The sequence below is a fragment of the Aythya marila genome (genome assembly GCF_965140915.1).
Source record: "Aythya marila genome assembly, chromosome: 1".
NCBI lineage: Eukaryota > Metazoa > Chordata > Aves > Anseriformes > Anatidae > Aythya > Aythya marila.
Genome location: NC_139042.1, coordinates 152,243,335 through 152,267,108, shown reverse-complemented (window position 1 = coordinate 152,267,108; position 23,774 = coordinate 152,243,335). Strand labels below are relative to the sequence as shown.

General features: G+C 40.8%; 1 protein-coding gene across 3 annotated transcripts in view; it reads left to right on the top strand.

Annotated features, from left to right (window-relative positions):
• Positions 1 to 23,774, top strand: part of MYH9 (myosin heavy chain 9) — a gene marked incomplete at its 3' end in the record, with an annotated part of 68,504 nt that overhangs the window by 28,199 nt on the left and 16,531 nt on the right. For all 3 annotated transcript variants that reach the window (XM_082763468.1, XM_082763469.1, XM_082763470.1), the window contains exons 4-20: positions 2,421 to 2,448; positions 3,219 to 3,312; positions 8,512 to 8,604; positions 9,279 to 9,342; positions 9,871 to 9,969; positions 10,770 to 10,913; positions 12,887 to 12,982; positions 13,917 to 14,035; positions 15,109 to 15,261; positions 17,074 to 17,247; positions 17,552 to 17,725; positions 18,296 to 18,410; positions 20,814 to 21,007; positions 21,109 to 21,230; positions 21,608 to 21,677; positions 22,646 to 22,806; positions 23,540 to 23,648. In XM_082763468.1, the coding sequence (XP_082619594.1) occupies positions 2,421 to 2,448; positions 3,219 to 3,312; positions 8,512 to 8,604; positions 9,279 to 9,342; positions 9,871 to 9,969; positions 10,770 to 10,913; positions 12,887 to 12,982; positions 13,917 to 14,035; positions 15,109 to 15,261; positions 17,074 to 17,247; positions 17,552 to 17,725; positions 18,296 to 18,410; positions 20,814 to 21,007; positions 21,109 to 21,230; positions 21,608 to 21,677; positions 22,646 to 22,806; positions 23,540 to 23,648 (2,009 nt within the window). The remainder of the gene's footprint in view (positions 1 to 2,420; positions 2,449 to 3,218; positions 3,313 to 8,511; positions 8,605 to 9,278; positions 9,343 to 9,870; positions 9,970 to 10,769; positions 10,914 to 12,886; positions 12,983 to 13,916; positions 14,036 to 15,108; positions 15,262 to 17,073; positions 17,248 to 17,551; positions 17,726 to 18,295; positions 18,411 to 20,813; positions 21,008 to 21,108; positions 21,231 to 21,607; positions 21,678 to 22,645; positions 22,807 to 23,539; positions 23,649 to 23,774) is intronic.

Sequence of the window (23,774 nt, the reverse complement as noted above, 5' to 3'; positions counted from 1 at the left end):
TATTCAGAGGCACAATCTTTTCTTTTTACCATAACTGCTTTGTGGTAGAGAATTGCACCCAGGTGTCGCACTACTGCAGAATATGTTTCCTTAGGCAATCCATAAATGAGTCACTAGTTATTCCCCGATCCGCCCTCCAAGTGCCCAGTCACACAGAGGGCTGGCGTGTGCCTGCTGAGCCACTGACCCGCTGGGAACCTTGAATGGGTGAGGCCTTTGGGGCTGGCTCGCATCTGCTCTTCACCTGCCCTTCAGGAAAAGGGTACGTATCTTAAAGGCAATGAATAAAATTCAGCACTTGAAAAAAAAAAAAAAAAAAGGAAAGTACAGTGCTAACAAAGCTGCATTATCTAGTTTTGGATGCTTAGTTGTTTGCTGGGCCCAACTGTTTGAATGACAGTTTTCTTCTGCTTGCTTACTTCCAGTCCTAGGGCTGATCAGCTCTTCCTGACAGAGATATTATCTATGGTAAAGCAGATTATTGTCCTCTAAACTTTTGTGCTCATCTGCATATAATCAGTTTCTAGTAAAGAAGGTTCAGAGCAGGAATTACTTATTTGTAGTGTGTGAATCTAATGTCTCCATTAGCAGCTGCAGAATAATTTAAGAGAAGACCAAATCTCAAATTCGGTAGGTTCTCCTGCTGTCTGTATTCCCTAAAAATGTGTCCAAAAGCTCAATTGCTTCTCTCTCTCTATACACCGAGTTTATAGGAGATTTTTCTTGTTGAATATGGCATTCATGCTAAATTCACTTGTGGTAGCAGTGTTAAAGTCTATAGCAAGTAGTCAGATAGAGCCCAAGTACTCGAAACTATAAAGCCTTCCCTAATTAGAGTTCAGTCTCTTTATCTCACACAAAAGTCTTGAGCTTGGCGACTCAATTATATCATCCAAGTGTGTGTCTGGTGAGGAGAATACTGAGCACACTTCCTTTCTCTAAGCTACTGGAGAAAGGAAGAGAAAGAACCAGTAGCTAAAATAAGGAGACAGTCACATTCATAAACCTACTGATGAAAGCTACCAATTGCTGAAATTATTTCTTGGAGGAATTCAGTGATATTTTCTCCTTGTGGATGTTTGAGGCTTGCTGTCTTGTAAGAGATTAGACTCGAGTCTGACACAAAATTGAAGCTCAGTGTGTAAAAAGAACAATAAGGAGATGAAATCTAACTGCTGTGATACTCCGGCTCTCAGACTGGATGATCTGATAGCTCTTTGCTCTTAAGCAAAATAAATAAATGTGATGGCTTAGTCTGTTCCGTGAGTGTCTCAATAGCTCTCGTGTGAGGCAGGACTACGTGCATGACTTGCGGTTAGTTCCTCAGCGTTCAGTGTCTGGACAGGTCCCTCCTCCCCTGTGACTCCTACAAGAAGCTACGAGAAGGCACAAGGCACTCTCCTGGCTGGTTCCTGGTGGCATCGAGGAGAAAGTGATGCAGACTGGGGTGGTTAAAGCTGGAGGCAGGATGGAAGGGAGGATGCAAAGTGAAATCAAGGCAGAAGTAGGGGAGCGTTTTTGCAAAGAAGTGAGGGGGGAGCAGTAGGGTGAAGACAGTGGAAAGACTAGTCGGGGCTGCTTATGAGAAAGTAGAAGCAGAGGTGAAAGCTGAAAGGAGGTTACAGATGTTGGAGAAGATAGTGGTGGATAAGCTGGTTGAAGGAAGTTCTGGGACTGGAAAGATTTCATCATCCACAGCTGGGAAATGAACCCAGGAATTAGTCTGTCTACTGTTTAGCATTCAATACCACATCCCCATTCCTGATTTTTGTGGCATGTCAATATGAAAAAGAAAAGGTTTCTGCTATTATCAGCTGCTCGGTTAATACTATAGGGGATGGTGCCACAAATACATCAGCTGTACAGCACTTAGGCTGCTGTTCAGCATTTTAGCTTTCAAGCCCATCCTGTATAAAGTAAGTAACAACAATTTCTCACTGAGTGTTTCTGGGGTGAAAGCCTCTGTTTGATGTGAGCTTTTGGTACTCTGGGATTTTTAATGGTTCACATCCCACTTCCACCTGCCCTCTATCTCCCTTCTGTTTGTTCTGCTCTGCTGATTGCTTGTGTACGTAAGTATGGGTCCAGAATAATTGAAGGGGGGTGGATAACTGGGAGATGTACATCCAGGTATATATCTGTGGTAAAGCAACATCCACTGTGAGTGTTATTGCCTGTTTGTAGAAAAAATGATATAACCAATGTTCTTTCTGGATGAAGAAAACATAATGGCACCATTGCAATTTAATTTTGGCAGATGTGGGAGGTTGGTTGCCCAAAAAGGGCTTACCTGGCCATATTTCTGTCAATGCTTGTTGAGTTTACTAGTTCCTGTCTATGTCTTAGATGTTGATATTCATCTGTCGCAGAAATTTGCTGTTCAAGTCTTAGTCTGACTGCTGTTTTAAATTTTCTTCCAGACCGAGAGGATCAGTCCATCCTTTGCACGTGAGTATATACAGTTGCCAGCTTGTGTGGATGTCAAGGTTTGCGTTAAAAATCTTGGTTGGAGGACTCTCTTGATCGTAAGTGCCTGGGGTGGGCTCAGTAAATCAGGTAATAACGAAAAGTTGAGGAAGGTCCCAAGACAGGTCCTCCAACGTGTATTTAATCCTTTCTGCAGAATAATTTTCATGGGAACTGCAGGAAGAAAGGAGGTTTTGAAACAACCTTTGTGCCCAAACTCCTGAAGAAGTAGGGCTTTGTCAATGGAAAAGGCTTGGGGAACTCCTTAAGATTTGATGCAGCTGTTGTGTTTAAGAGTATTCATGCTGATGAGGCTGATAAGTAACAAATAGATACTCTTCTTTGTTACAGCAGTTTCTCATCTAGACACAGCAAATTCAGTTGGCTCCCAGTCAGGAGGTTTCTTACAGAAAGATTCATTTTGTTGCCTTTCATGCCTAGCTCTACAGTTGCCTCTGCATTATTCCTCTGCCACTTAGCCATTTTCGTGTCCCAGTGACCAGAGAACATAGTTTTTGTTTGCATTCCGTCCTTTGTGCCCTCCTATAGAACCCATACCCACTGGCAAACTGGCTGAGGGCAGCTACAGCTACAGTGATTCCAGTCTCTAGTATCACTCAGTTTTGTTGGCTTTAAGAGGTGTTGCAATAGCCAGGGTGGATTTAAGGAGCTGTGTAGCCCTTTGGGGATTAGAGATAGAAACGTGTCCCCCTATGCCTTTTTTGTGAATGAATCGCAGACTTTCTTTACAGAGGTGAATCGGGAGCTGGTAAGACAGAGAACACCAAGAAGGTCATTCAGTATCTGGCTCACGTTGCTTCCTCACACAAGTCTAAAAAAGACCAGGTAAGACCCAGGTTTAATTTAATGATGCTTTATTGCTGTGCTGACTGTGGATGATAAACATGTATGGGCTGTCCTTGGTAAAAACCATATTGCTCAATGAAAGTCTGGATGGTAACAGCTATCAGGGGACAGAGGAGGACAGTTTATTAAGAAATAATAAAAGTTAGTCAAAACCATGAGTCAGGGGACATTGTTCAAAGTCATAACTCCTTTGAATTCAGTCGAGCTACAGTGGGAATAACCTCATCCATAACCTCTTGGATTCATGGGCAGGAGACACTATAAAAGAAGCCTCACCCATACCAATCTTTTTATGCAGACATAACGCTTGTAACCAGTCCAGGTAGTTTAGAACTGATCATTCCATGGAGAAGTTGTCTCCTTTTTTCTGTACATCTCTACGTTAGGTCTGGCTATTAGAGGTACTGATTCAAAACTGGAGAACACAGGGCTAGTCAGTGAACCTCAGCTGAAAACTCGAGAATTGTAGGAAAACATGAAATGGGTGGAAAAGAGCCAGGTGTAGCAGTGTATGACAGGAGGGTGGTGGTGATGGTGGGAGGACTTTGAAGATGTCTCACTTATATTTTTTTCCCCTCCCTCTCCCCCGATGGACTATTGCCGAATTCATCAGTTGTATCCTCGTAGGTGAGCTGCACGTTTACTGCACGTTCTGCACCAGGAATGCGTTTTCTGTCCCATTGTGTGATTTTTTTTTTTTTTTTTTGAGCAGCTTTTCACTCCACACCAATATCACTTTCTGCAGCTAAACCAAACCCATAGACAATTCACAATTTTTTTTTTTTGTGTGGTGCACAGTAATCTTTTTATCAGGATGTCCGATTGGAGACTAAAGTAATATAATGAATACTTGTGTTCTGTGGTTTGCATTTTAAGACTTTTCTTGCAGGACTTCATGAACAATTTATCTGGAAAAGTATTCCTCCAGGGCAATATGACTGGACGAGGCTTTCCTAGAACCATGAATATGTAGCATGGGTGGTGTTCCTAGGAAGATATATGTAGCTTGGCGTTTAGCTTTCCATTCCCAGCAGTGAGATGTGGCTGTAGGTTGCAGCCAGAGGTCGGTGAGGAAGGCTGCCCTGCAGACAGGGTGTTTCAAGACAGTGAGCTTGTTAGCCAGAGCTGAACATGTTGGAAAATGTCACTGGTGAGCCATGTAATAAAAACCAGATGCCAAGTGCATCCTCTGTATCTCTACATAAAAGTTTTCCTGTAGTAGCTTTATGTGTAGACATATTTTATGTGTGTAGAGTGTATGAATTACAAGGCATCCCTACGCGCACACATACCATGTTTGTGTGCACAAATTCTAATAAGTAACTTCTGGAATGCAACCAAAAAAAAAACCTTTCTACGTGCCAAACTTTCAGACATATGAAGGCTTTTTCCATGGTCTGTCAGTAGCTGTATTTAGCAACATTCTCCTTTTTTCTTTTTCTTTTTTTAAACTGTGGAAAATAGAATCATGGGCTTGAGCTAAGTGTTCTTCCACTGTGCATCCTTGCGCAAAATTTCTACTACCTAAGCAGGACAAAGATCTGCATAGAAGAACGAAATAGTCCTTGGTGGTGATTTGGTCTAGTTTGATTTTTCAAAGGTTCTTCTGAGAAGTCCTGCAGCTCATGTGTTACTTCACTTTTGTGGTTAAACAGTAGCACTGGCCGTACCAGAGAGGACTTAGACCTGGATCCTTAAATGTTAAGTCTAATGAGTGCTCTGTGCAACAATTCTTTACAAACCTTAAACGTGGAACCAGACTATGAGGCGTTATACGTTAAATTTTTTGGAGGATCTGGGGTCACGGCAGATTTATTCTTTGGGATAGAATATAATAGTGTCAAGCCTTTATGCTGCAAGACAGAAAACCCGCTGCTGGCACTGCGTAGCAAGACTAAACATGGAACTTTGTTAGCGACGGTGTAGGAAGTAGGGGAGCTTTTTTTGCCAGGGAGATTTTTTGACTGTCTTCTAACAGAAGTTTTGAGCGTAAGCTCCTGTTTTTCATGTATCTGAGCAATATCTGATTTATATAAAGCATATTCTTTATCCCTAGCTCTTTTGTTTTGGAGGCAGTGGCTGCTTCCACTAATCCCAGTGCATTAGTATATTCAGCTTAATAGCTTTTAGCTTGCATGGTGTGAATATTAAGCACATTAAAGTTGCTTTTGGAGCCTACTGAATTGAATTATATAAATACTTTTTCACTTAGTCAGACTTTATTTATGGAAGTTAGGATTCACGATTTCCCATTTTTCAGTCTCTGTTCCTCTACTGACTTGTTAAATCATGTAGTAGTCTTTTCAAGATGAGAATGTTCACAGCTGATCACAAACTCTTGCGTAGTGGTTGCTAATGATTAAATCTTTGTAATGAAGGTTGGGTGGGTTATCGATGATCTATCTTCCTTCCCCAACCAACCGAGTATTATTGGGATCCAGTTATGTGAGAATCTTTCGTGTTTGTGGAGAAGAATGCAAAAGCAAATCCCTGAAGTGTTTAAAAGCAAATAACTGGGGAAAAAAAAAAAGGGAAGCAACACCTTTGACTTTTTTTGGATAGAAATTTCATGCTGTGAAAGGTAGTTGTGATTTCTGGATGCTTGTCTTTATACATTCAGAAGAAGAAATAGTTGGCAAAACTTCTCTCTTGCACAGAAATATTTCCAAAAATTGTATGAGGCGAGAAAAAAGAAATTCAGAGTGCAAGATAGATGTCGAGGATTTTAATTGCTTTAAATACGTGTTGTAATTTCAGAGCAGTGAAAACAGAGCATACCAAAGAGCGTGCACTGCGCAACCACCAGTTGGAAAACTAGCAGCCAGTGGCTGTTATTGAGTCTGCTTTCATGAGGAATACTCTACGCACTTCAAATAAATGCAGGTTGTTAAAAAAAAAAAAAGTTTCAGGTCAAAGATTGGCAATTACAGGTGTCAGAAAATTAGCAGCAGATCATTAATTTCTAGAAAGCTTGGTAGAGATGGCTTTTGTTGTACTCAGTTTTCACTTTGAAAATTACCCATTATATGATAATAAAGAAGTCTCTTCCTTCAATGAAAGGTGACTGTCAAAATTTAAGTTTAAAAAACAACCAAAACACAAACTTTGCAGAATTTTAAACTATGGGATTATTAAGCAAAGACAGCGTACAGTGCACACCAATGGCTACATCGCAGTAATTCCAAGCACTTCATCTCATGCGCCATTGCCAGGGCACGCTGAGAACTTGGTCTTCCTACTGTATCACAGGGCTAAGGCAAGTCTGGAGAAGTAACGATGTGACCGAGTCTTTAGCCTGCTCCTTTCCTTACAGCTCTGTATTGCTGTATGCTCTGAGCTGGCGTTGTCTTGTACCTGTTGCTACCGTGGTAGTTCAAGAGACCCAATCACTTCTGAACTATGGGTTATCAATACCTACTTGACACTAATAACAGTCTCTTGCAGAGGTACTAACAGGAGGTTCATTAGTGAAAATTTCTATAAACTTTCGATCTTTGTGTAGCTAAGCATGACCTTAGTTTTATTTTTAGCCAAATTATTAAAAAAGCTTCAGCCTGAAGCTTCTGTTTAGAGAAAAAATGAGCTTTTTGATCTCCTTCCTCCTCGTTTGTTAGTTGGCTTTAAATGGTAAGTTGTTGAAACCTCTCACTTGCACAGCAACAGATCAAAGTCACAAAGAGAGGGCAGGGACCTCACTGCTGGGTGGAGAGGAAGAAGTGGGTGAGGGAAGAGCGTTCTGTCATCGGTACATGTGCCAGAATAGGAGGGGGAAATGTGACTGCTACCCACTTTCAAGGACTGAACCATAGTCTCAGGGTGTTGTCCTTACAAAACTACACACTGGCTCTGTTGTGAGAGGACAGACGTCCTAGCTTAGGTTGCCTTCCCAGGGCTAACCCCCTTGTTATGTACACTTCCACACTGAATGAAAGTGTTTGCAGCAGCTGCCCCTTCTGTGTGTGTGCAGTTCTGCAGCGACTCAGAGTCTTGTTTGGTGATGCACTTTGCAGGCGTGAAGTGAGGTGATTGTGGAAGTAATAAATACGTTAGTTCTTTGTTTGATTTCTGTTGTACTCCTTTTTTTTTAAATTTATTCAATAAGAAGTGCTGATTTTTTGGTATGTATTTTTAGAGAGACAGTGTAAGGACTGACCTGTTTTATAAAACACTTTAAAAAATGAATTGGAACAATTTTCCTTTACAAACACCCTGAAATATTTTGTCCCTACCACTCCAGTTTTCACAGATCAAACTCCGTTTCCATCTCTCGTGCAAAAGGAAGCCTTGAGTATTTAGTGATAACTGCTAAAAAGAGAAACATTTTAATGTAGACCATTGTTTGCTTCTTTCTATTTTTTTAGTTGGTCTTGAAATATGCAAACTCCACACCCCTAACACAGAGGACGTGTGATTTTAAAAGCAAAGAGAGAGGCATCTGGAGCCTGAAGGGAAAGGTGTATATGCTCCAGTGATCTAGCACTTGGCAGGGATAAAGGTTCTGATTTTTTTTTTTTTCCTGCAGCTCCAGCATTTTGTGTTCCTGGAGGGTAGGAGGAGTGTGCGAATATGGCAGTAAGAATGCAAGCGATCATGCAGTTTGTGGGATACCACTAATTCTCCTTTTTTTGTGTGCCTCCTTACAAAGGAGGTTTTTGCTTGTTTGTATTGTGGAAGACCTAGACTCCTAGTGCAATTTTGTTGTTGTTTTTGTTTTGTTTTTGCAAACACTAGATCTTTCCAGACTAACTTCTTAACCTACTAGTAGCAGAGTTCAGAGCTGTTGCACAGTAGCAAGAAAGCTTTTTTTTTTTTTTTTCACTCTTCCTGCCTGGATGGCAAGACATTTCTGCGATGGGGGCCTGATCTTGGATGGAATGATGTTTTTAATCCTGGGAAGTCTGTGGGATGCTGTGGCCAAGTGGCTTTAAAAGGCTGCCTGTTAACAGCACTGGGACACCCTTGTGTTGAAGAAGGGAATAAAGCGTTTTTGTGAATGCGTGTTTTACCCAGATAACCGACGAGTCTCCTTTTGAAGGTTTAAGGGATCGTCTCCTAAGGTTTAAAATGGTTTCTCCACAACATGCCAAGCTAGTGTGAATTGAAACTTCAGTGCTGGTTTGACCCAGGAGCAATGCAGCAGACTGCTACCTACTTGATTCATTTCTGATTTCCCTCTAGGGAGAACTAGAAAGGCAGTTACTGCAGGCTAATCCCATCTTGGAGGCCTTTGGAAATGCCAAGACAGTCAAGAATGACAACTCGTCCAGATTTGTGAGTATTACTATCCAGTGTGGTTGCCAGTATGCTTTAACCTTCCAGGGGGAGGACTTGTTATGCTTCTGGGTGAATTGCTGTCCTGGGGTAGGGAAACTGTCTGTGTGATTTACCTGAAATTAATCTGGGAAGAGAATTCATTCAGTGAATTATCCAGAAAATGTCGCTGATAGGTTTCTAGAATGGAGAAGCCATCTGCACCAAGTTTTATTCTAAATTTATTACGGTCAGTTTTATCCTGTCAAGCAAACAAGGATCATGATTTTGTTTGTTCTGGAGAGGTAGACGGTGGGAGAGAGACAGACTGAGAAGCCAGAGCTGGAGCTAAATGGAAATGGTTGATGCTGGTTGAGGGAGGGAGAACTATCCAAAATGTGTAGTGCATGAAACTGAAAATGCTCTGGTTGTGGGAAACCTAGGTCAAACCGTAATTAAGTTGAAGTGTAGGCTGCCTGTCTTTATTTACAGGTAAGTATTTGGTGTCTTGTTTGTTAAATCGTTGTCATGATCAGCAGGCATTGCCTATTGGCTGACCTTATGTTTTGCATAGAACTTGCCTGACCTGTTCTAAATTTCCTTTCCTGGATTAAAAACACCAGATTTGCTTTTGCTGCTCACTGCTGTTATGCACAGAGTGAATACTAATGTTATTACTAATATCTTCCTCTCAGGGCAAGTTCATCAGAATCAACTTTGATGTCAACGGCTACATTGTTGGAGCCAATATTGAGACCTGTATCCTTTCTGTAGCCACTGAAAAGTTACAGGCTATAGAGTGTGGCAGGAATGATGCTTAGCAATCTCATCAGACCTTACTTGTGCTTGCCAGGTTGAGAATGTGGCACTTTAATTTATGCTAGCAAGATTACTGTTGTAGTCTCCTGTTTCTTCATATAACATTTTGTGACTGTGGTGGAAATCTCTTCTGAGTGAATGAATTCTAATTATAGGAGGCTGAGATAGCAACAAACCATGATAAGATGGAGAGCTTTGGAATTTCACACACCATTCTCATTTTCGTGCAGGGCAAGTCTGGATAGTTGGCCACTATTTCTCTTTATCCGTCTAGTTTGTCGTATCATAGCCATCAGTCAGAGGTTCAGAGAACTGAGACTAGAAGCTCAGTGGGTTGGTGGCTGATAGTGATTGCTAAATCAATACCCCTGTTAATGGGCATAAGAACATCAGGTACTGCTAGTTTTCCTCCTGCCATAGAATAGGAAGTGATTTGTACGTCCTGCCAAATGCCTTGACTCTCAGAAGATCTCCTGGAGAAGTCCCGTGCAATCCGTCAAGCCAAGGAGGAGAGAACCTTCCACATCTTTTACTACCTGCTGTCTGGGGCAGGGGAGCATCTGAAGAGTAAGTTTGATTGTTGTTTTAATAGCACCCGTTCCTTCATAGTTTCTTGCCTCTCCCTTTTAGGTATGATCACTTCTTCTCTTCTTCTGCACGTGCATGTATCCCTTTGCCTTCCCCCTACACTTCTCAGTTCCTGAAAACTTGCTTCTCTGGTTCCTTCCTGTACTTGTTTCCTTGCCAGCAATGACTCTACACCCTTCCTTATCTAAATCACTGTCCTGTGTTTAGTCTCGTCTCGTATGATGTAAACCCTTCCAGTGCAGGCATGGTCCTACAGTGATGTACTTGGTGTTTAACTGAATGGAGCGAAATGTCTGGCGCTTAAGCAATCTAGAAGTCAAGGATGCACCTAGCTTTAAAGCCTCAGCCTAGTCTGTTCTTTAGTAGTTGGAGTCCATGTTGTGTGAGAGTGGCAAATTGATCTGGAGGAAGGACAGAACTCCAAGACTTTTCTCATAATTGCAACTATTTCAAGAGCTATATACTGACCTTCCTGTGACTTGCAACAAATGAGGTAGCTGAAATTGAAGACAAATTTACTTTCAAGTTATCAGTGCTTTTTATACACGTTGGGCATAATGATGATTGGCACTTCTTTGGTGGAGTATTCCAGCAGGCAGAATAGAAAGAAATAAAGCAGAAAAATGTTCATCTGTTGGTAAAACTGCTCTTAATCTCTGATTCCTCCAGTATCTGCTAGCATGTGCAAGTCACAAATTTGTCCTCAGTTGTAGCTTGTCTATCTATCTGTATATATTAAAAAAAAGCCATAATAACTTCTTTCTCCTTTTTCTCCTAAGCTGATCTGCTCCTGGAGCCTTACAACAAATATCGCTTCCTCTCCAATGGGCACGTTACAATCCCGGGTCAGCAAGACAAAGATATGTTTCAGGAGACCATGGAAGCAATGAGGATCATGGGCATCCCCGATGAAGAGCAGATAGGTATGAGTCCTCTGAAGGCAGGAAATGAAGGAGGGAACAGATCGCATTTTCCTGGAGCTTTATTTTTGGTTTGGTTTCATTCTCGTGTGTTTTTTTGTTGTTGTTGCTTTGTGTCCCTCTCCCCCTAACTCTCCCCCTACCACAAAGTGAACAGTGTGCAAGTGATGAACTTGGTAGCTTTGGAGTGCCCCACCTCAGGATGTACCAACACAGTTCATCTTAGAAGTGAAACAGCCAACGAAAACATACTTCTGTTTGCTGTTTTTGTTCCCAGTTTGAGGGCTGTATATCCACTTTATGAATAATACTTTCAAGATATGAGTGCTCCCTCACTTCCTAAATAATGCCTTTTAGGTGTTATATCCAGCTAGTGCTGGATTAATACTTTTATAACCTTCCTTACTGGTTTGGAACCAGTGTTCTGCCCAATCTCAGTTTCTAAATGTATAAGATTTTATAAAACAGGATTTTTTTCCCATATATTGCAAGCATCCTTTTTTTTTCCTAAAGGTCACTGCTTCTTTTGCTGGATGCTGTAGCTCTGGTAGCTGTAGGGGATATGTGCCTATGCCTTAGCTATTGCTCTTCACAGTCCAGTCTGCTATTAATCCGTTCTTTTGTTATTCATAACTTAATACTATTCTTGAAATCCTGAATCATTTGAGACTGAAACTGCTATATGGAGGTGAAGACATGTTTGCCTAAACAGAATTAAATAATTGGCAGCCCAATTTCTCATTCAGATGACCTGCTAAGCTCTTCTTTGAGTTTCTTTTTATGTATACTCCAGGGCATGTCTTTGCTGCCACATGGATGAGCTATTGCTTCCAACCACTGCAGCAGCAAAGATAACTTTAGTATTTTGTTCTTGCCATTCAAGGTGCAAAGTGTACTAATGTTCCTTCAGGCTGAAAATAAAAAGACACAGAGTAACTGGCTGGTCAGTAAGCTTGCTTAATTTGATGTAGCCTCTAAATGCTATCTATCTTCATCAATGAGACACCATCAAAACAAGTTGTATGCCAAATGCCAGGACTCCAGTTTCAGCTGCCAAAACAGTGGATTTCAAAACACGTCACTAGGAGCATATATGCTTCTCTTTTGTTAGTCCTGATACAGAATCTGTGGAGCCTTTGTTTGCTCTGCTATCAAAATGATACTGTTTTAAAGGAGCTGTTTCTGTATTAGGTAGAAATTAAGGGATGAAAAAGTTATTGGCCCAAGATCTCTTTGCAAGTGACTGGCAGTTTACTCTGCTCAAGACAACTGGAAGCTGCTACGCAATGAGCTTTGATTGATATGTGGTAAAAATGGAATTGATGCTGTGACACTGAAATTCTTTTTCCTGTCCTAGCATCTGATGCTGCTTTTGTGCTGTGCAGTGATCAAAGAACATGAATATGTCATGTAACAAAGGATGGGATGATTCAGCGTGTGATTAGCAATAATTATGGTATAGGCACTTTTGCCCACATCCTGCTGCCCTTCATATATTGTAACTGTAATGTATGTCTGTATGGACTACAGACCTTGGTCAGGTAGCTGAAAGTAATACAAGGTTAAAGGAACACAATCTTCCTTCCCTTAGTTGTTTTATACTCTTAATAACCGTTTCCTTCCTGCGTTTAACAGTAATCGTTGAAAAAAATGGCAGATCTTGGCCCTCTAACAAAGAACAAACATTTTCAAAAAAATGTGAATGTTATAGGATGGGGCATGACCCTGGATCTTGTCTCCAGCTTTCCTGTAGCGAAGTTGTGAGTGGTTAAATTTCCAGGCTGCACAGTCTTGCATTGGAGGGACAGGGAAAGTCCTGTGCCCAGAACGGGAGTCATAGACAAATTACTTACGTGTGGTGGTTTTTTCTGAAATCCCAGATCTTTGAGAGAAGCCTCTTGCCTTTTGACATGGTGAGCTAGGCCATATCAGGGCTTTTGCTGATGTCTGACACTGAGCTTTTATTGTTTCAAAAGGTCTGCTGAAGGTTATCTCAGGTGTCCTTCAACTTGGCAACATTGTCTTCAAGAAGGAGCGCAACACAGACCAAGCCTCTATGCCAGACAACACAGGTAACCTATCTCCTTTCCTCACCCCAAAGAAAGCCCCACAGAAAAAAAAGCCTACAGGAAGTTCTTGCAGGTAGAAAAATAAATTACAGTTTGTAAGGAATGCTGCAGTCCTGTTTTTCTGTCAGGTGAGTTATTTGTCAAAGGAGCTGACGTGCTCCTTCATACAAATATTATAAATAACAAACAAAAAACAACAAACAAACAAACAAAATAAATAAACCATGGGTTTGCAGCAAACCATGGGCAGGAATGTGGCACTGGTCTTTTGACAAGCATAGGCAGGAAGTACACTTGATGGTGACCAGATGAAAAGGATTACTCTACTGGAATACACAGAGTGTAGCCTTATCTTAGGGTATCATTGTAGATGTACTGCAGAAGTGTAAGAGGTGGCTAATTGCTCTTCAAGTGTTTATATTTTGGGTTATTATAGAAAACATGCTTTAACTGGCATCTTGGGGAGGAGAGTAAGCCATTTGATTTCTTTGGCTCTTTAATCTGAAATAGAGTTGCAATCTGAAACAAAGAGTTACCTCGAAAACTAATCAGTAGATGAAGACAATGCAATTAGCTTGATTAAGAAGTCAGTCACTTGTGGTATCTTTAAATTGATTGTAGGCTGAGCTTTCAGAAGCTTCCAGGTTATGCCTTAACAGTATGAGAATACTGTGTCAATTTTACTCCTGTGGTTTCCAAAGAAACTCATTAACCTCTGGTATGGGTAGCAAGAGTTTTTAAGGGAGATTTTCATCTTCCTGAGGATAACTTTCTTTGTCTCATTAACCTGCTCTTCACTTAATGGCTTTTTAAAAGCAATTACACGACTGTCTTGGGAATACAGTTGCAGGAATGATTTTCTTTGTCTTTTTTCTGTAAGAAAAGCAGTAACAACAAGAAAGTTAATGTATTTGTTATTTCCTCTTCCTCTCTTTAGCTGCTCAGAAAGTGTCTCATCTTCTGGGTATCAATGTGACGGATTTCACCAGAGGTATCCTGACTCCTCGTATCAAAGTGGGACGAGATTATGTCCAGAAAGCTCAGACCAAAGAACAGGTATGCATTCTGTATAAGTGAATGACTACTTTTGTCTTTAATTTTGCTGATGCAAAGCTAACAAAAATGCGTAAAAGGTTTCCGTAGCATTTAATAGTCATCTTCAGGGCTGCAATGTACGGCAACCATACTTGAGTAAAGTAACATCTGCATTACTTCTAGTAATAGCTCTCTTGATCTGTATAAAAACAGAAGTCACCCTGCCCCTGTAGAGCTCTTTCTCATCTGAGGAAAAAATGAGAGTGCGATTCCCATAATTTTAGTAACTGGCTGTCCCAGGGGAGTGAGCTGCTTCAGAGCTCTATGCAAGGATGACATTTTCAAGTTGCTGTAATATAGAAAACATCATTTTTGAATAGGTCAGCTGCTAGGGTGGAAGACCTTGTGGCTCACCCTTGAAACTGATTTTATGTTTCTTAATAGTCTTGAATCAGACTGCTGCTTGTTCCAAATAAAACCTGAGCTAGGAACTAGTAGCTTCCTAAAAGGAGCAAAACCTCTGTGCTTACTCCCTGCATGGCTTTTTCATAAACGCATCACTATGTGAACGCATCATTATTCTCAGTGTATATAAACATGCCACCGTAACATAAAAGGGATCAGAAAGAGAGTGAAATGTAGAAATAGTCACAAACTGCCTTTCTGTTTTGACATTTACTGGGTATTGTATTTTTTGTGTCAATCATAGGGTAGCAGCGTTGAGGGGGAGAAGTAAGTTTCACAAATTCTAAATTGCAAAATAATTCTACTGCTTTTCTTTGGTCATATGTAAATGTGCTGTATTAGGGACTGGGTGTCACTTTTTCTTCCTTGAATACTGGGCTTTGGTTTTTCCAATAGACAGGATCCTGAAAGGTCTTTGACATGCTAATTTAATAAGAAATTCTTGACTCCTGTTCATGGAGTATCGCTGTGCCATCTGCTTTTCATTGGGAATAATTATGAAATGAGCTTTCTTTAGTGAGTTCGGTAGTGGAAAGATGATCTCAGTTAGGCAATTGTATGCCAAAACCATCTAATCTGCACTTTTGGATTATAATGCAACTTGTGATCTTTGCCTTTGTTCTGCTTAGGCTGACTTTGCCATTGAGGCTCTGGCTAAAGCCACTTATGAACGTATGTTCCGGTGGCTGGTTATGCGCATCAACAAGGCATTGGACAAGACCAAGAGGCAGGGTGCATCCTTCATTGGGATTCTGGACATCGCTGGCTTCGAGATTTTTGAGGTAAGGAGATGTCAGGTCCTTGCACTCAGCACAGTTTACCATGGAGCAAGGACCATTGAAGGAAATTGCTTTAAAACTGGAAGAAAATACAAAAATTTTGGAAAAGATGTATATTCTGCTTTTATTTGAGATCCCTGCCAATATGAATTGTCAGGTTACTTAATAATGTGTTCTTTCTTATTTTGTATATCCTGCAAATATTTTATCTCATTACTTTATATTTGTCATGCACATCACAATTATTTTAACCTCATAGTTTCAGATGTTCGTGACTCTCTCTAGAACAGAATGACAGAATGTAAGAGATTGCTACCCTACAAAAAAATCTTTAAAAATGTCACAGAGTTATGGATCACCACTGGACTTAAAATTTTGTCCTAGTAGTCTGTCCCAAAACATTTAAAAGATAATCCAATGAAACCTATTGGCATCATAAATAATTGTTAGTAATTCTTCTTGCTGCTGAGTTTTGGAAAGACAAAGCCAGGGTAGACCAAAACATAATCAACATATTCTGACCTGTGTATTCTCCATTCTGTGAGAAATGTGAAAATTGGGGATCAGAATTTGTTTTCATATACAGCTAAACTAATGTAACAGTTTCTTGAAGAAAAGGCATAATATTTCATCTTTTCCACTCTCCTGTTCCTGGCTGCACTCGCTCATACTGTTCGCCTCTCTAGCACTGCAGAAATTATTTTTTTCTTAGGGTTGCTTATAATTGAATCAGTCTGCAAAGGGGGATCTGAGCACAAAGGTTGATGCAAGGTAAATGCGGCAGAGCAACAGCTGAAGGAAAGTTGAGGGAGAGGTGGGAGAGGTGGAAAAGGGGAAGTGAGAGCTCCCTCTGTAGGTGGCAGTGAACTGTTAGGCCAAATCATTGTCTATGAAACTACATTTTCAGAATGTGGCATTGCATTATGCATGGTCTGGAGTAATAATCACAGGCTGCCACCAGAAAAGATCTGTCCTGCCATCCCCATTATCCCAGCCAGGCAACTCCCGTCAACCTGTGTTATGCTGAATCTAGCTCATGTGCAGCTGCAAGGTTAATTGGACCAATGTATTCATGAAGTGGAAAACTAAGCCACAGGAAAGTTGCTTTGTTTCTCTCTGATGAAGTTGTTGATCTAACTCTACCTTTGGTTTAATGGTTTGCTGGATCTCATGAAAATGTGAAGGGAGTGGAAATGCATGGTTAGGAATTACTGGAAGATGGAGGAAGTAGAAGAGAACCATTCTGTCCAGCAGCTGCATTAGATTAAGTATGGTCTAACATGAAAATACATCCTTGGTTATTAACCCTACCCATACAGTTTGAAGAAATTAGGATGTGTTGAAGAAGTTTCCTTCACTTTTCTCATTCTGATTTTATATGTGAGGATTAAAAAAAGACTTTCTAGTCCATACGCTGTTACGAATCTGTCCTCAGGCTTCCATTGCCTCCTCATGATATGAAGAGGATGCGCCAGCTCTAAGTTTGTGAGAAAACCGGAGGCTTTTCTGCTCCTGGGTTAAGTAGCTGCAGTAATTCTGCTGCTGTTTACAACTGAACGTTCTTCTGCGAAGAATAAGGAACAGTGTGTGAGAATTTCCCTGGGGATCGACACAGTGATTCAGCAGCATGTGACAGGAAATACAGTTCAGAAGCAAGAGGGGTTATTGCCAAAGGGCTGTCCACCCCAGAGATTTGACAGGACACTGGCTTAGAGTTGCTGAACAATCTAGATGTGATCTTTATTGCTAAGGGAATAGTAGATGCATCCTCAAAAGCAACGGTTCAAATTTCTTTCTACCTTTTTTCTCCATTAGCTGAACTCCTTCGAGCAGTTGTGTATCAACTACACAAATGAAAAGTTGCAGCAGCTCTTCAACCACACCATGTTCATTCTGGAGCAAGAGGAGTACCAGAGGGAGGGCATAGAGTGGAATTTCATTGACTTTGGCCTGGATCTGCAGCCCTGCATTGACCTCATAGAGAAGCCGGTAAGAAGCTTGTTGTACTCTTGAGCAGCAAGAAATGGCTGCAGTAGTTGTGTCACTGGGACAAATGTCATGAAAGAGATCTTCTATAAAGTTGATCAGATTTCAGACGAGGATCTTGAGATATTATTAATAATTTCTATTAGTATGACAGTTGCTGTTCTGATACACAGAACAGGTGAATGTGATAGGGATCAAGTATAAGTGTCTGTTGGTTTGTTTTTTTTTTTTCCCTAGTCATTCAAAGGTGTTAATCATTGGTGTAGTCAAGTATTTAATGATGATTTGACATTTTCCTCCTTTTAAGGCTGGCCCACCTGGTATACTGGCCCTGCTGGATGAAGAGTGCTGGTTCCCAAAAGCAACAGACAAAAGCTTTGTGGAAAAAGTTGTACAAGAACAAGGCACCCACCCCAAATTTCAGAAGCCAAAACAGCTGAAAGACAAAGCTGACTTCTGCATCATACATTATGCTGGCAAGGTAAAGAATTTGTAGCTAAAATGTGAACATAAATAATGCCTGCTGTATCTTCCACTGCTTAGCTACTGTTTCTTACAAATGGCTACTTACCAAAGTGGCTAAGTATGGAAGAACATGGGAAACCACATGAGAATTACACAAAGTGGTCCCACAGCTGTGGACCTTACAGAGCCTAAAGAGATTTGCCTGCAAGTTACATACGTGTAGCTGAAGACACAACAAACTGACAACAATTTAAGTATGTTCTCTGTGACTTGGTGAGATTGGAAATACTTTCCATAAACCTTGCATCAAGACTTCATCACCAAAAATGGTGATACAGTTGTGTTTTGATTCACACTCAGGATGATGCACGCTGGTACTGCAAATCCGTTCCCTTTACTGACAGAACAGAACATTCAGCAGTTTGTTAGGGTTTGGAATTTGTAGGTGTGCTTGCTCAGATGACAAATCCAAGAATGATTAAGTCATCTGTCGATTGTGCAAACCTTGATGCTGCTTTTTTAGACTTCGCAAGACTTAGTGCATCTTGTGCTGCAGAAAGTTTATTGACATGTTTATCTTCTGCAGGTGGATTATAAAGCAGATGAGTGGCTGATGAAGAACATGGATCCACTGAATGATAACATTGCTACTCTTCTCCACCAGTCGTCGGATAAGTTTGTGTCTGAGCTGTGGAAAGATGGTATGTAATTAAAATTAATCTTATGTGTTTTCTCTTCCCTTTTTACATGGAAGAGTTTTTGGATCACCAAAAATCTGTTGCAACCCCTGTTGCTTTTTTTCTTGAAATCTAAGCCACCAAGATGAGAGTTATCTGGTACATCCTCTGCTTAGACCATGGTATTGCATTAAAAGATCACTCTAACTCAAGAGAAAGGCTCACAAACATCAACTCGCACTAAGCTTACTGCATATGTAGCAATTATTTTTCCAAATCAAGAATGTTAGGATAAAATATGAACGCATTAATGTGTCCCAGTAGTGTGCTTAGCTGCAATACTCAAACATAAGATCTGAGGTCGAATCTAGGTTTTCAGTCCTGCAACTAGTGTGTTCTTGCTGCAGTGTTGTTCAGTATTTTACTCTATCTTCTCTGGGTTTATCTGCTTTTGAGTCTTACTGTTGCTGTCACTTTCTGTCATGGGTTTTCTTTGACGTCTCTGTCTGTTGCAGAGATGCAGAACGTTCAGAGAGCCTATTTCTATCAACACTTTCCTATTCTTCATCTAGAACCAGGTGACTGAGAAACCCAGCTGTTGTGTCGTGTGTAATGCCATCCTAGAGCCATGCAAGAAATGCTTCCATTAACTTATCTTTGTCCCTTTGTCATACCTGCTTGTCTTTCTTGTTCATTTCCTTCGCTTTGTGCTAGTAGCTCCTCACGGATGTAAAACTAAAGCAAAACTCTCACTTTGCAAGTGGATACAAGACACGTGGACACATTCAGGTGCTTAAAGGTGCTCCTGCAAGTCTTGCATAGGAACAGCTAAAAACCAAATCCCTGTCAACTGTTTGAACATAGAGCCAGCAAGGCTGCATTTCATTGCAGGATTTGGAAGGAAGGTTTCTGAGACTGTGTTTAAACTGAAATTCAGTTTAATATTGATTGTGGTGCTGGGATTTGACTTCAGCTGCTGATCATTCAAAGATAAGTTAGTTCGGCAAAGGCATTTTTACTGCATGAAAAATGGCCATCAGCAACTTGTGCCTAGCAAGGCCTTTGCTGTGTGAGGCTGACACGCATGCCTTTTGGAACTGAAATGTCAGCTGAACCACAGCTGATCAGTTCTCATTTATTATTCTTAGCTGGATCTTCTGCTGCAAGTGACTGTCCTTTTTGCTATCTTGATGTAGATTGTAGGGCTCAAGTTTTTAAGAGGATTGTTCCAGACGGAATCTGGGACACTCTTCTGTGGATTTCCCTGTGATGTCATCTAGTAACATAACCTTCTTTTCTTTCTAAGTCAACCTTGACCCTATTCCAATAGCTGGTCTAGAAGCGAGCAATGGTAAACTAACGTTAGCTGTAAATGCCAGTATCTATCCTTTCTTATTTCTTCACTTGTGGGGATTTCTCTTGACTGTTTTTTTTTAATCAGAAGCCAACTGAGCACAAGTTATATATTTTCCAAAGTGAAGATTGGGAGCCTGAGTGTGGGCATTGACCAACCACTGAAAGTAGAGTGAGCTAGTAGCTTGCAGCCCTTAAGAAAACGTACTTGAGGGTGTGGGAATTCACAGTGATACAATTGGTTTTGGTTGGGTAGGTGAATATTTATCTCAGTGTCGTAGTGCAATGGGAAAAAGGAATGCTTTAGTTTGTTCTGTCCCATGCTACTCTCAGATCTAGATGGCTTGTTTTGAAAAAAATAAAATGGATCTTGCAGTCCACCCATCACGATGATAGTGCTTCTTCAGTGCTTGGATGTCACAGTGGCATAGTGGAGAAACTGTTGGGGCAGGGAGTTCTGACTTTCTCCTAGTGGTATTGTTCATGCCTGTAAGTCATAGAACACTTGTACTCCAAATTAACTCAGACAGTGGTATCTTGAGGTTTGGTGTCTCTCACGCCTTCTACCATGTTTGCTCAGTTAACAAGTAGCTATGGCTTTTCTGATCACCAGTCATGGCGGTTCTGCCTGTGACTAAAGAGTCAAATTGAGCTTTTTCTCTAGCTGTGGGCCCTTCTGGTTTAGAGTTAACTAATAATTGACTCTGTTGGGCTAGCAGCTGAAACTCTTCATTTGTTGGTGGTTTTTCATTATAACCTAAGCAAGTGGAAGCATCTGAAACACACTTCTAGATTGCTCTTCCAGATCTGCCCTCCAGAGCATCAGTAGACTATGGTTGGGAGTAAGTTTGATTCCATCACTCAAACTTCCAGTAGTGAGCTGTTGCTTTTTTTTCCTTCCTGCTCCTATCCCTGCACAAATTCTGTACAGGAGTCAACATCTGTGTAGAGATGAAGCAAAAAGGATCCTGCAGCTCCTCTCATTTATCCCGTTCTACCCAGATGTTCTTTGTGCATTCCAATGTTTCCTTTGATTGTGGCAGAACTTAATGCAATTTCCTGTGCTCTCTCTAGTTGACCGTATTGTTGGGCTGGATCAGGTGGCTGGTATGTCAGAAACAGCATTGCCAGGAGCCTTTAAGACCAGGAAGGGCATGTTCCGAACTGTGGGACAGCTTTACAAAGAACAGCTGGCTAAACTGATGGCTACGCTGAGGAACACCAACCCCAACTTCGTCCGTTGCATTATCCCCAACCATGAGAAAAAGGTAAAGGAGGCTATAAAAAAAAAGGGAAAGAAGTGGGGTGTTAAATCCCTTTTATAAAGCCATAATGGTATTTATAATTTTTTTTTCCTTCTCCTCACTAGGCTGGAAAACTAGACCCCCACTTGGTACTCGATCAGCTTCGCTGCAATGGAGTTCTGGAGGGAATCCGTATTTGTCGCCAGGGTTTCCCCAACAGAGTTGTATTCCAGGAATTCAGACAAAGGTAAAGACTGGAAAAGAACCTAAATTAGTCTTTACCTTGATGAAGTTAAGATATAAGTTTGAAAACTGAAGTACTTTATTGCAACTATATTGTTACTGCCTTTCAAAACAGTGGCAGAGAACATCTGTCCCTTGCTATTTCCTGGCACAAAGCCTCCCCAAAGCATCTTTGTCTTCTTTACTAAGCATGTAGTTAAGGCGAGGGGTAGAGGACCCCATCTGAGACTACTGCTTCTTATTCTGTTGTCTAGATGTGCATTTTTTTTAATTTTAACAACACCATAAGCTGTCAAACTCAAAATGCCATGGGAACTCATTACTGACACTTTTAATTTTTCAAATATCTGTGTAACTAATCCGATACTTTCTACTCTTCAGATATGAAATCTTAACTCCAAACGCAATTCCCAAAGGATTTATGGATGGAAAGCAGGCTTGTGTTCTGATGGTAAGGCATTCCACGAACTCTACTCAAATAGAATAAGCTTTATGCATGTGGTGGGGAAATTGGAGTTGTGCATTCCATAGGCATGTTAAATTTGTCTTCTACTCACAGACCGAAAGTCTAAAGACAAATGTTTTGTCTGAGAGAAGGAGGGTGCAGAAAGCTGTGTCTTGGCTTCACAGTTGGAGGCTCTTGACTAGCATGGGATTTAATAATCATAAGCAAAGTGGATCCTTTTGTTTCCACAGATGTATAGACTTTGAGATGCCAACAGTGTTCATGGAATCAAAATGTTTAGAAGCATTGTTATCGTTAGTCATGTACTTTAAGTACAAGCTACAACAAACTTTTTGTAATGGCCTGCTGATGACAAGTGCTTTCAGTGAAGGCTCTCATTAATTTCTGCAGAACTGCCTGCTTCAAAGGAAAAGCTTTGGCTTTGTAGCGTGATGACTAGGGGACACTGAATTGAATTTGACTATAAGGGATTCCCTTTCATTCTGTCTCAAAGGAATATACTTTCTTCCTCTTGACTGGTATAAGCATGGACAATAAATCCCTTAAAGGAAGGGAGAGTTGGTTGGGGTTCCTTTAAAATTAGGGCTGGGAAAAATTAAATAGGAAGGATCAACAGATGTGTTCCCTTTAGGAAAAGAAGAGTACCCTTGGGATGAGGCGTATATTCCTCACTGCATCCTTGTAGTTCTGGATCCTAGATGTGCTGTTGTATTAAACAATGCCTTCTATCGTACTTTCTGTCTTTTGTTGCCTCTCTTTCATGCTGTGCTTGGCTGAGCTCCAAATCCTGTAATTGGAACAGGGCTTTTGAGGAGCTAGCAGCTTTAGCTGGCCAGAGTGGCTTATTGTGGGGAAGAAGGGGCATCTTACAGTGGAGAGAGGCATATATTCTGTGATGTTTTACATGAAGCAGTCTGTGCAATAGATATATTCTTCTCTTTTTCTCATTTTAGATCAAAGCATTAGAGCTGGATTCCAACCTTTACCGAATTGGACAGAGCAAAGTGTTTTTCAGAGCTGGAGTCCTTGCTCATCTCGAAGAAGAGAGAGACCTGAAGATCACAGATGTTATTATTGGTTTCCAAGCATGTTGCAGAGGCTATCTGGCTAGGAAGTAAGGACCATATTTTATAAAGTACATTGTAAACATGTGCTTGTCCTATTCAGGTACAAGTTTCTCTTGAAAAACAAACAGACTACAAATTATTTTTTGTCAGAAGGGACATTATTTATTTATATATTTATTTATTTTATGTAGCAGCTGATAGTTGGTTCACAGTTTTCCAATCTCTGTAATGCTGACTTCTAGCACCTCCAAGAAACTGTATGTGCTGCTGTCTTACATAGAGCAATAAAGTCTGTTCCCCTCTGTAGGAACACTATACAGCAGATGTAGTTTTTAGTGGGAGAGCTGCAAGCTGCAGATGTGCCAATGAAAAGGTCTTAGCACCGTACAGATCCAGTAGGTACAGGGATTTCTCTTAAACGGTTAGATAGGTCTGCAAATGGTGCAGTTTGAAAAGCAAGAGTAATACCTGTCATGAAAACACACCTCTGTTTCAGATCTCCTTCTGTGAAGTGAAAATAATGAGGCTATTAAGATTAGAAGGCACTGGGGAAAAACTTTATTAAATAAAGAGAAAATTGAATAAAAGAAAAGATGATCAGTCTTACCCAAGCAGAAGAAGACTTAAAAAGCTAGGGAAAGCTCACTGCAAATTTTGTTTTGCTTTTTTAGGAGAGAAAATCTAAAAATATAATCTAGAGGTATCTGTGAGAGGTCTTGGTTGAGAGAATTGCGTGCCACTGTAGGTTCCTTTGTGGTCTGACCTCCACTTTTCTTGCAGAGCCTTTGCCAAGCGCCAGCAGCAATTGACAGCCATGAAAGTGCTTCAGAGGAACTGTGCCGCCTACTTGAAACTGCGGAACTGGCAATGGTGGAGGTTGTTCACCAAGGTAATGTATTTTTTTTTCCTTTGTAATTTTGGCAAGAGGTTATGGTTGTGACTTAAGCTTCTCAAGTTGAACCAGAGCAAAAAAAAAACACTTCCATTACAATTGGTCTTGCTTGCAACTACACCT